At 46.3% G+C, this 12,072-nt stretch overlaps 1 protein-coding gene across 1 annotated transcript in view; it reads left to right on the forward strand.

The window, feature by feature from the left end:
• LOC102095194 (ral guanine nucleotide dissociation stimulator-like 1) overlaps positions 1-12,072 on the forward strand; it is a 74,607-nt gene that overhangs the window by 54,362 nt on the left and 8,173 nt on the right. Inside the window, exons 8-16 of the mRNA XM_065070839.1 lie at positions 621-724; positions 1,732-1,816; positions 3,971-4,060; positions 5,013-5,099; positions 6,165-6,197; positions 7,640-7,761; positions 8,579-8,668; positions 10,578-10,767; positions 11,664-11,924. Of these exons, the coding sequence (XP_064926911.1) occupies positions 621-724; positions 1,732-1,816; positions 3,971-4,060; positions 5,013-5,099; positions 6,165-6,197; positions 7,640-7,761; positions 8,579-8,668; positions 10,578-10,767; positions 11,664-11,924 (1,062 nt within the window). The remainder of the gene's footprint in view (positions 1-620; positions 725-1,731; positions 1,817-3,970; positions 4,061-5,012; positions 5,100-6,164; positions 6,198-7,639; positions 7,762-8,578; positions 8,669-10,577; positions 10,768-11,663; positions 11,925-12,072) is intronic.

The raw sequence follows: 12,072 nt of genomic DNA on the forward strand, positions 1-12,072 counted from the left end.
GCAGCAATCTGCACTGGTTTTTTTGAGAATTAAGTTTTTCAGTGTCCTTTTCCATCAAAACTTTTGCCACAGAGAAGCTGCACAAGAAATGGCTGTGATCCTAACTCTGGAAAAGCTGGGAAGGATTTTCTCTTTAATACTGTGCACATACTTGAATAACAGGTTATTCCTTTGCATGTCTTTATTTTTAATTGACACTTAGGAGGCTGAGGGTTTACATTTTAAATACTGCATAGAAAGTGGCAAAGCCTGTTTTCTCCCCCTAAAGGGTAAAAGGGATTAGTAACTCTAAAGAGTTTAAGAAGTTTTTAAGAAGTGTAACTTTTGTGATTTTGAACCTGGCTTCATGGCCTCAGTTCCACTTTTATTTCTCTTAGAACTGGAAGCTGTAATCACCACAATTAGGTGAAAGTGAAGAAGACAAGATGTCAGTGCCAAAGCCCATCAAGTGTTTGGTGGCTGGAGTGGGGAGTGATATTTTTGATGCTCAATATTTGTAGAGCTTCCCACGTAGCAGGGAGAATGTGCAGCAAGCAGGGCATGGGGCAGACAGAAGAGCACTGACCTAATGGTGATGCTGACATTTAATGCTCCTGTGTTTCTAACCGCTCCTTTCACAGGAATGCAGGATCCTGAAGAACTTTTCCTCCTTGAGGGCCATCATTTCAGCACTGCAGTCCAACTCCATCTATCGTCTGAAGAAGACCTGGGCCTGCGTTCCAAAGTAAGACCTGGCCCAGGCAAAGGCAAAAAGCTCTGTGCTCTTTCTTTTCATTTTGTTCTCGCTCTCCCTGTTCTGCTCCTTCTGTTCTCTTAGAAGAGCCTTTCGTTCCTGTGAGGCTCAGACCCCTTTTTTTGGATCTGACTGCTGCGGGGTTCTCTTTGGTACTGAGGGGACAACCTGCCCTTGGGGACACTGGGTCTCTCCTGTCCTTTGCAGCATATTGGGTCTTCCCCAACCTATTTGAAAAGCTCTGGCACTGGCTGCTCAGTCAGCTAAAGGGCACTGTGATCCCCGCCTCTTGTCCTCTCTCCTGTGAAGCTGCAGGAGGTCCAGGTTGCTGCAAACGCTTATTAGTCCCCTCCTGGTCCTGACATTGCCTTAAAATACATCCCCAAACTACAACATCCAAATCTGTATTGAAGACAATACTTCTGACAGGAGGAAACCTTTTTGTGCAGCCGGCATAATTACTGCTTGCCAAACAGACATCAGAAATCTCTTGCAGGAAAGATGCTGTTCTGCTTGGTCAGTTTGGGAAGAACAGATTTCTTTCCTTTCCCTCTGATAAATCAAAATGCGACTTCTGTCAGTCTGTTATACTTCTGCATTTCCCCTGGTGGGGGGGGAGCGGTCTTTCCTTCCACTGCCCCATGTTCCTGCTCAAAATATTGCATCTTGTGTGTATCGTGTTGGGGTAACAGAAAGGGCCTTGTACGCTTAAATCCAAAGTGCATGGAACGGGGAAAATGAAGTATTTGGGATACCTCTCACAGCTCTTGTTCTGTTCCTTTGTACTCATTTATCCACCTTCTTACAAGGATCTCATACCTGCAGTGTGAAGATCCCAGGAAGGTTCCTGGTAGATGTGCAGCGTGTCATTGGGTGCATTTTGGCGCTGTTATCTATTATATGCCCAACTGTTTTACTTGCCCAAGAGAAAAATAGTAATCTGATCTGATTCAGAGTGCTTACAAATAATTTACATGATTGAATCTTTTCCTCTACAGGGACGTAATGCTGATGTTCGAGGAGCTGTCTGATATCTTCTCAGACCATGACAACTATTTGACAAGCAGGGAGCTGCTGATGAAGGTGGGAATCAGCTTGAGTTGCAAGGCTTGTGATCTCAAATCAAAGCCAAGCTCAGCCCTTTTTCTAACCAACTGAACTCCCGTGTGCGGTGCTTTGGGAAGAACGGGTCTGTAAATCCTGGGCTTTTCTGCTGGGGCGAGAGGTGCTGCACAGCGTAATTTGACGCAGATGAGTTACAAATGAGCACTTTGGTTCCGTACAGACAAGAACTACTGGCTCGTGCACCCTTGGGCAGCCCTGGCACAGCTCCGGTTTGCACTGGTGAGCGCTGAGCAGCTCCACAGGAGATTCTCAGCTGGGTTGCGCTCCTGTAATGCTTTTGGCTCCACTGGAACGATGCCACTGGGCTTCAGCTGAGGAATTAAACCAAGATGTTTATCCGACTATCCTGTACCTTTCTTGGAACTAGAAAACAGGGCTGGGAATTTCGAAGGAACAGGCTTCCTGCTCCGTGTGTGGCCAGATGGACAACAAAGCAGGCTCTGTCTGAAACACTTGGACTTGTGCGCTCTCCTGGGCAAACCCCAACAAACTCAGGAGCTTGAAAGGAGTGAGGAAGAATAGCAGGGAAGGGTTGTATTCTGTAGGAACTAAGGAATGTTTCTGGCACTTTTTTCTGTTTACATTAAAAAGTTCCTGTAAACTGGTGAACCAGTTTACTCTTTGGCAGTTCTGTGCAGTCCATCTGGCATTTGTACCTTACCCCCTTGCCTTGGTATCTGAAAGACTGTGTTTTATTCAGGAATGATGAGCGAACCCATTGAAACCTGTCAGTCTGTTTTGTTTATCATCCACTTGTCAACATCTGTAGCTAAATTTTAAAGCTGGTGAAACAATAATAAGCATAGAGGGAAAATGTGTGTTCGAAACAGATTATTTGGCTAAATATTAAAAAGACAAAACAACAACTCAGTCTGAGCCCAGACCTTCTGGCTCCCAGCAAATCATTCTATCCAGCTGCCTGTAAGTAGATTTGCGAAACATTTTGAAAGCGACGAGGAGAGAAAAATTCCACACAATAGCTAGAACCTCTCTCCTACTTCTCCTCTTGGACCGTTTTGTAACGATTGGAGGATTAATGTCCACTGAATCCTTCAAGTCTTTGTTTTTCTTTCACTATAAATAGTCTCTCTAGGGGAAGCCGTGTTTGACCTTGCCTGTCCATCCTGCAAATGTCAGTGTAGAGCAGACAAAATGCCACATGAACCAGGCTGGCTGGCGCGGAGAGGGAGCACCGTGTTCCCTCCTCCCCAAACAACGGCTCTGCTGCAGTTTCAGCTCCTGTGCCTGCCCGCCGGCAGCTGCTGGAGAAGCTCGAGTTTATCTTTCAGTATCTTGAAGACATGGACACAAGGCTCCTTTTTTTCATTTGCTCCTGTTTTTCAGCCAAGGAAGGAAATAGAGTTTGAGTGATCTTTTCATTAACTGTGACTGGGAGAGGTAAACATTGTAATGAGAGGAGTTTTACAAGTGCAGGCTGTTGTTGTGCCTCTTCAAAAAACATTCATAATGATTCATGTCCCATCTATCCGACCACTGGAAAAAATAACAATAACTCCCAGCATCCTGTATGGATCCAGGGAAATAAATGCTATTGTGAAATAGCTCATCCATTCACAGCAAAGCTTCAATTGTGAAGATGAAAACCTTTTACTTTCATTTCCTGTGTGGTTTTGGATTAGTCAATAAGCCACAGATGCTGGATCTCTGTGTTGCAGCATAAGAAAAACAACAAAGCATTAAAGATGATAGAAATGTTTGCTTGTAGCTTTCCTGATTAAGAAATGAAACAGAAATTTTGAGGTCAAGAGTGTCAGGATATAGAGCTCAAAGAAGCATCTGGACACCTGAAGTGTATCTATGCTTCTCTGATTTGAACTCTTGGGAGATTTTCGACAGCACTTAACTTCGGCTAAATAGAGCCATTTTGCAGAAAAATTCATCCTGTGGGATTTTGTCCGAAATTCCAAGTCAGTGTATGAGTCCCAGAAAATTAGCATGTGAATGTGTACATGCACGTATCTGCACAGCAAATATTTTTGCTGGCCTAGCTTGTGTGGTTAAATGTATCTGCAATTGTTTTACACAGACGTAGTTGCCAGCTTACCACTTAGCTCCTCCATTAACAGCCATTAATTCCATTTTAACTCACAGGAAGGAACATCCAAATTTGCGAACCTGGACAGCAGCGTGAAAGAAAATCAGAAAAGGACACAGAGGCGACTGCAACTTCAAAAAGATATGGTGTGTCTGGAGTCCTTTTCCTCCCATTTTTGAAGTGGTAACATGATTTAACCTTAATTAGTGGATTATAGAAGAAGTAAACATCTAGAAAGGTATTTAACCAAGTGAGTATGCAGTAGGTGATGCTCTTGTATGTGGACGGATGCAGGGGCCACGTTTCGTCCCTGCCCCAGTCAGGTCTGGGATAGTTGGGCGTACAGGTTTGCTGCTCCCGTCCCCACCTGCATTTGCTTCTCATCCCAAGCAGCTGGTCATAAGTGATTGATGAATATAAACATGCGTTCATCATTTTCAGCTATCTTGGTTTCCGTCCTACAGAAAGAATTCCATTAACTACTCCTGTTACGCTTGAGAGAGAAATACAGGAAAAGCCACGCTATTTTTATGTAGTAAAATGCATCATGTAAATACCAGAATTCTTTTTTTTTTTTAATATATATATATTTTTAATTTGTTTGTTTGACTGGAAAAAATATGGATCCTTTTGGATGGTAGTAACAAGTGTTTTCTTCACAAGTGTAGCAACAGCCTGAACTCTACAACTGCTAGCAGGCTAGAAAGTTTAACTTTTGAATAATCACTGTTAAAATGCAGTGAATGGCTGGGCAAGAGGATCACTTAATTGGAGGAAAAAACCTGTGACTTGATTTGACTTCACTTTCACGTGGGACAGCAACGTAACAAAGTAAAAATCCGCTGGAATGAAGCAGAGAGAGAAGCTGCTCACACAGAGCAGTCAGGACCGTTCCCCAGCTGGGGCTCGATGCTGCTTCCACAGCCGTGTTTTCTGGTGCCCCACGGTTAGAAATCAGTGTCTGGTGGCAATATTGTCATATAAACCCACCTGGCAGTATCCGTGAGAGCATCCCATGCTCATTAGCGTTCTGTTCTAGCATTCTGATTGTTACCATTTCTCAGTCCGTTAATCCAGTGCTGCTCTGATTGTTTGCAGGGAGTCATGCAAGGCACGGTACCTTACCTCGGTACCTTCCTCACCGATCTTGTGATGCTGGACACAGCCCTTCAGGACTATCTCGAGGTAATTTGGGGCAGTTTTGGGAATCCTAAATACCCTCCCTGCCTTACCAGCACTTCTGCTTCTGTATCTTCTATTGGGTCCTTGTGTAGCTCTTTTAAGAGGAATCTGTTTTCAAAGCTTAGCATTATATTCAGCTTTGTTTTCTTAGGATAAAAATGTGAAGAAAGTCAGCTTTCCATTATTCTGTTTTATTTTTCTGAAAACAACAATTCAGGTGTAAAGATTTCTGTAAAAAATTGGTAAAACACCCAGAATCACCAATTCAGCTCTTCAGGCTGCTCACTGAAGTGCTTCAGTATCGACTCGGGCATGTCCGAGCCCTGAAGTGATTAGAGATTTGCTTTTTCATTGCTCTGTAGCTGCACAAGGAGGGGAACCCATCCAGCACAGGAAGGGAAAAAGGATGCGAGGGAGTCTGGTGGTTTAACAGGGGCTGAGGATGGGGCAGATTTTAAAAGGTGTTTCTGTGCAAAGGTTTTCAAACACCTTTGAGAATCAGCCTCGTTAACGGAGACGCTGGAGCAGCCACGCTGCAGCCACTCAGCCCTGTGCTGGTGTGAGACCAGTGATGGGAACGGGCAAACACGCTTCTTCCCAGGCTGCTGCTTGGGTGGGTTTTTGCAAAGCTGCGCTCAGGCAGGCCCGCCTAAGGTTACAATCGATCTATTTTCTTGTTGGCCGTTTCCCTTCTGCCCACGCTGTGTGTTTGGTTGGTGTTTCAGATGCTGGGCACACACAGCACAGGCAAAAGCCCAGCTGGGTTCTTGTATGCAAAATCCTACTTGTGTTCTGCAGACGTGATCTCAACACAGCTTATAAGAGCATTCTTGTCCTGGGCTTTTCTGCTTGGGCAGAGGCCATTCAAGCCATGAGGAGAGATGTCCTTTGCAGACTTGGGGACACAAGTGCTGTGGTTTATCCTAAAGCTAGAAACAGGTCTTTGTAGAAGCCTTTGGTCAGGGCAGGTCTGGCTTTTCCATTGGTGTTGCTACTTCATCCTGTTTGTGATTAATCCATCTGAGCCTGTGCTCTTCTCCTCTGATCCCTTCTCTTTCCTTCCAACAGGGCGGCCTGATCAATTTTGAGAAGAGGCGAAGGGTAAGTGGAACGTTGACTATTCTGTGATCGTTAGTTACTGATGCTCTCTGCTAGAACGTTCTCTTGGCAAGGCCTGTTGTCTTTGCTCGGGCGTATCCAACAGCCACTGATGTTAATGCAGATTGTGAGGAAGGAACTACCCCTGGCATTCTGTGAAGCTCTGCTGGATTGTGAGGGGCAGCGCAGGAAGAGAAATTCCTTTTAGATGCGGGCAGCAGGGCAAGAGGAGCTGCAGGGCACTCGCTGCCACGGGATTTATATCTGGGGCACATTCCCCCCGTTTGGTGTTCACGGGAACACGTTACACGTGTTTGTGCTGGGAGCGAATCAGACTTGCTGGCATGAGACCTTTGCTGGCCACAAGATACAGTTTGTGACCATCTTCCTTGTGCTGCAGTAAATAGTTGTGGGTAAAAGGTGCAGAGAGCGAAGCAGGTACCTGCGACTGAGAAATCAAGGCTCAGTGTTTCCTTCCAGCCTGAGCCTTGTTGGTCAGAGATCAGTAGGAGCAAAGGTGCCGGGGTTTCCTCTGTCCAAGGGCAGTCGCGCCAGATCTCCGCTCTGGGGTCTGCGAGCAGACGCGGTTTGGCTGTGATGGAGCTGTTTCCTTCCCTCGGCTGCTTCAGGCTCCACAAACCACCGCTTGGACTTGCCGTGTATGCAGAACCGCATGGGCCAGGGTACTCATGAGATACACGAGCTGCTCCGTGCTCATAGGTCCAGCTTCACACAAACAGCGGCAGAGCTGAACTGCGCTGAGTACTCAGCTCTGATTCCATAACCTGCTCTAACATGAGGGGTTATAAGAGTTATTTTGGACAAGTGTGTGTGCAAGCGGAGTGAGGGAAGAGCAGCACGTTCCAGTCACACATTGGGGGCAGCGTTTTGTGTTCCTCTGGTGCAAGTGTGAGTGCAGAGCTGGGGAGGATCAGGCTCTGCTTTCATCACAGGCACCTCTAGTTATTTCCCTTGCTTAGTGCCTGAGAACCACCTACGTACAGAGCGTGATTCCTCTCTCAGCACCGCTCTGGCCACGCAGGGGTGAGCTGAAGAATCTGTGACTGTTTGCTCCCGTTGTTCCCAGAGGCACAGCCAGCAGTACTGCTGTTCGGTGGGTTTGCACCAGCATTACGCTTGGTTAGTACTTGGGAAAAGTTCTGTGGTAAAGTACGGTTCCTTGTGTTTGTCGTCTAACTTGTGCATGTCTGACAGTGTTCACATTCAGATGCTCATTATGGATGCTGGGGAAAAAACAAACAAACAAAAACCTTCGCTGTTTGGAAAAGTGGTTCTTGAAATAGTCAGTTATTCAACTGAAACTGAACTTCAGGTTGAACGAAGTTTTCTCCTGGATCTGTTGTTGCATGTGTTTAGTATACGAATGAGTCTGTGTGGCTTCATCATGTTTGCTAATTAGAATTCCTATTTGATTATTTTCTCAGGAATTTGAAGTAATCGCCCAAATTAAGCTCTTGCAATCTGCATGTAACAGCTATTGCATGACACCAGATGAAAAATTCCTGCAGTGGTTTAGGAGGCAGCAGCATTTAAGTGACGAGGAGAGGTAGGTTCTGAGCCCAGCTGGCGAAGCAGCTCTTCTTCCCCCGCACCCACCCGCAGGCAAGTTCTCTCCGCTGCCAGAAGCTGCCGCACGCTGCTGCTCCCGGAGAGTGGAAATACATCTGCCTTCTGTGAAACAGCTGGAGGAATCCTGGAGAAAATACTGAGCGGGGTTGAGTTTGGAGACTGGAAGTCAGGCTTTTGACTTGGAAACGTGATAGTCTGTTGTGTCTGGGCTGTCTGTGTGCCCAGAGACGCGCTCGGAAGAGGATCCTGAGGGATGTCAAGATGCAGCGGTTGTGCGTTGGGCTGTGGATGTGGCAGCCGGGAGCCAGGGCAACGCACAGAGCTCACTGAGTGCCCACCAGATCAGTGTCTCCTGGGCAGCTGGGGCGGGTTTTGCAGCCTCACTGAGTTCTGTGCTACTGCACATGCTGCTAGGCCAGCCCAAGGCTATTTATTCACAGCATTTTAAGATCTCCGCTAGGTATTTGAATATCGCTCTGCCACGCTAAGGGTGTAAGCACAGATGCATACTGCATGTACTGAATCGTAGAAAAAAAATGTCATCTTATCCAAGATTCACATGTTAAGTATGTTTTTTAAATAAAATTACTAATGTAGTCCAAAAAAGCATGAGGTTTTAAAAATTATTATAAAGTAGTAAAATATCTCCTTCACCATGGTAAAATGCAGACAGAGCTGCGTTCCTCATTGTGGGGATGCAACCCTCTGTGAAGTGGGAATAGCCAAAGGTTTCTTAAATTTCTCTAATATTGCTTCTTCGAGACATATAACTAATAGTACTGTCTGTTCTGCAGTTTCAGCCTTTCACGTGAGGTTGAAGCGGCTGCTGACACCAGCACCACGTCACCCAAATCTCGGAAGAGCGTGGTGAAGAGATTCAGCCTGTGAGTACGACGGGGAGAGGGGGGTTTGGTGTGTGAATATGAACTGCAATAAATCAAACAAGCAGTGTGTACTCGTTTCACCAGCTGACAAACCTGGCTGGGGATCCAGAGCACTGCAGTACTGTAAGGAGACACCACCAGCTAGAAATACGTATTTCTGTCTGAAGTTGTCCCTTTCTATTGGTATAAGTAGTCATGAGGATTTTTGATGATTAAAGAGATTAGAAACAATCAAGCCTTCCTAAGGTGCCAGACAAAGGAGCAATTTTAGTGCTGGATTAGAAATCCAATATCTGCTGTGTAGTTGAATGCAGTAGCAAAACAGAGTAAATATGGATAAAGCCCAGCCTATTTTTGGTCTCATGTGCTGTACACATACAAAAAATTCCTTGCAGCGTTTTAATATGAAAATTAAGATTAGTAAAATGGCATTTGATAATAGAATCAATCTGTCGGACTGCCTTCAAGTCAGAGAAGGAAGAAAAATCACGGGGACATGGTCCAGTTTGGTGGGTGGAGAACAGGGGCCGCAGCTCAGCACACGCAGGAAACAAGACGCCAGCAGGAATTCAGGGAAAGCTGCAGGGAATGAAAGCAGAGATCGAGGACCAAAGGAAAAATATCGGAAAGGTGAGAAATTTGAACCTGGAGAGCAGATATGAAGGGACTCGCACATACCAGTGGCATGACAGGATGAGGGGAAATGATTAATTCAGTGCCACAGTCGGCTCTGAACTCTCCTGTTTGGTTCTTGTACCTGGTTTGCCCAGAACAGCTACTGCAGGTTCAGGGCTGAGGGAAAAATCGCTGTTTTCAATCTAGAATTTTGAGTTCTGCTATGCAAAAAAATCCTGGCAGCTGTTCGGAAGGTGTTTTGGGTTGATGGTGACGTGTTCTGAGAACGTGAACTTTGAAGATGACAGTGCCTGAACTCCGGTGGCCTGTGCTTTGTGTCTTCCTTGGCACGTGCCTCAGTGTTGTCCCTGCAGAGCACAGGCCTTCGTGTCTCATTTCTGACTGCGTTTCAGTGCTGCAGGATTGGAATTTACTGTATTGAGTTTGTTTACACTGTGCAGTCTTTGTCTAAAGAATCGTTTCATCTGCATTCTGAATGCCTTTTGCAAATTAATACTGTGGAAAAGACTGGCATAATTCATCCTGGAAACAGAGACACCTCTCTCAATTGTTTGAAGTCATGACTGTGTGCTGCCATAGCATCTAATTCACCTTGCTTCTCTCCCTTGTATATTATACAAGTTTGTTTCCTTTGCCACTCCTCAAAATTTCCTTGACCTGCTTTTAGAAATGAGTCTGGGAGAGTGAGAGCACCTGTAATTTACACTTTCTTGTGATCTCCTCCTTGTGTACATGGCTGTTGAGACTCTTAGGGAGAAACTGGTACCTGTGGCACCTTTATTGAATTGCAAGAATTTGCAGCGGGGGATATATTTGCCCTTTGAAAACCTTTGCCTGGTGTGTTTCCTTGCGTTACCTCTCATGTGTTGGTTCACTTCTGGTGACCGAGTATTCTGAGCTGCCTTGTGTCAGAGGGACCTGGAGCCCCCAGGGGAGGAGCTGCCATGGCTCTGGCTTGTCCCTTGTTGCTTGGAGTGTAAATGCTTCAGGTTCACCATCAATCATTTCCTGGCGAGTGAGTCTGACAATTAACAGACTGACCAGGAGTCTCATTTGTGACACTGAGCATTAGCTCTGACTTTGGCCTTGCAGTTGGCCAGGACACTGGGTCAAGAAGGTTTTGTCTCAGTGAGTAACAAACTCTGTAAACAACAGGGAGGAAATGAAAACAATAGGCCACTAGAGATAGGAAAACACAACCCTATGTCAGATTTTTGGAGCAAGTGACAGCTTTGCTCAGCCCAGCTCTGTTGTGCTTTCTTTTCTCTCCTAGGCTGTTCCTGGGCTCCGAGGTGATTGCCCACAGCACACCTGTCAAAGCGCAGCCCAAACCTGCTCCAGGTGGGAGCTCTGGGGAAAGCACAGACACAGCCAGTGTTTCCTCCTGTGAGTTTAATCACTCCGAATCAGAAGACATCTGCACCATCACTCCTATTGACACTCCTGATGAGCCTCAGCACAAGGTAGGGCCTGAGCCCCTTTGCCAGCATAGCCTATGCAGGGCTGCAGGCAGCCCCAGGCCTGGTGGTCTTGACTGGAGCATTGCTTGTGATGGAATGGAGTGACTCTAGGAATAAATGTGTAAAAATGGAAGCAATACAGTCATGAATTTTTCACAATCTGTGTTGCTGAGATACAAGGCAGACTGAAGTTCTCCTTCCCTGAAACCAGATGTTCTTGTGGTGCCTGGCAGTGTTTTGGGGCTCAGTGAGGCCCTGGAGAAGCAAGAGGTTCATTTTTCTTGTGCTTTTTGGGGCTGGTGAGCACATTTCTGCCTTTGAGCCTGTGGGCAGTGGGGTGAGGAGCCTGAGCATCACTGCTGGTTCTTGGCACACCACGTGTGACGTTAGCAGCGAGGTGGACCAGAGGATTTATAAGCCCCCGAACAAAACCAAATGAAACAGGAAAAGGGTCAGCTGCAGAGGAATAAGCTCAACAGCTCATCATTTCATCCTTGAATATCTCAGGTCTGATGGGTTCTTCTGCTGTTAGCAGCCTGCTCAGCTGTAGCTGGAAAAGCAAGTGGCGCCCCCAGCACTGTCCCAGTCTGTCCCAGTCCCTGGCTGGTGCCCACAGCCTGATTCTGGTCCTTGTATCTGCTGCCACCTCCTGGCCTGCTCTGGGAGGCAAGAGCCAGCAGCGCAGGGTCTGGCACAGCGAACTGGAAAGAAGTTTTCATTAAAATGGTCAAATGAATCAAGTGAAGATCACTTTTTCTGGAGGCAGGGAATCCCACTGCCAGCCTAGTGCCAGGTGGCTGAGGTTTTGTAGATGCCTCCTGCTTCCTCCAGCTCTTCTCTAGAATAACACACAAAATGTATGGGTTATGAGAATGCTTTTCTTTCATTCTATTGTGTAGTTCCCTGAAACCTCCTCCTCCTTCTGTACCACTGACCACGCCACAGACACATCTTCCTTGGGGGTGTCATCTTTGATCCCGTCCCCTCCCTTGCTGCCATCTGATGACAAGTGCTCCGAGAAGTGCCCCGACTCCATGACACCTGTTACCTCAAAAGAAGTGCCTCCAGTGCAGCCAGTTTACAACCAGCAGAACAAAGACACCTGCATCATCCGCATCAGTGTAGAAGACAACACTGGCAACATCTACAAGAGCATCCTGGTGAGTGGTGTGGAACAGCAAAATGCTGTTACTGTGGGTGGTGTTTTCACTCTGGGTAACTTAAATGGTGCTTTTAGTTTCAGAAACACATATTCACTAATGAAACCTCCTTGAAAGGGAAAAGGATGGCTGAGCTTAGTTTTTGAGT

This window comes from Columba livia, chromosome 8 (assembly GCF_036013475.1).
Source record: "Columba livia isolate bColLiv1 breed racing homer chromosome 8, bColLiv1.pat.W.v2, whole genome shotgun sequence".
In the NCBI taxonomy this organism is placed as follows: domain Eukaryota; kingdom Metazoa; phylum Chordata; class Aves; order Columbiformes; family Columbidae; genus Columba; species Columba livia.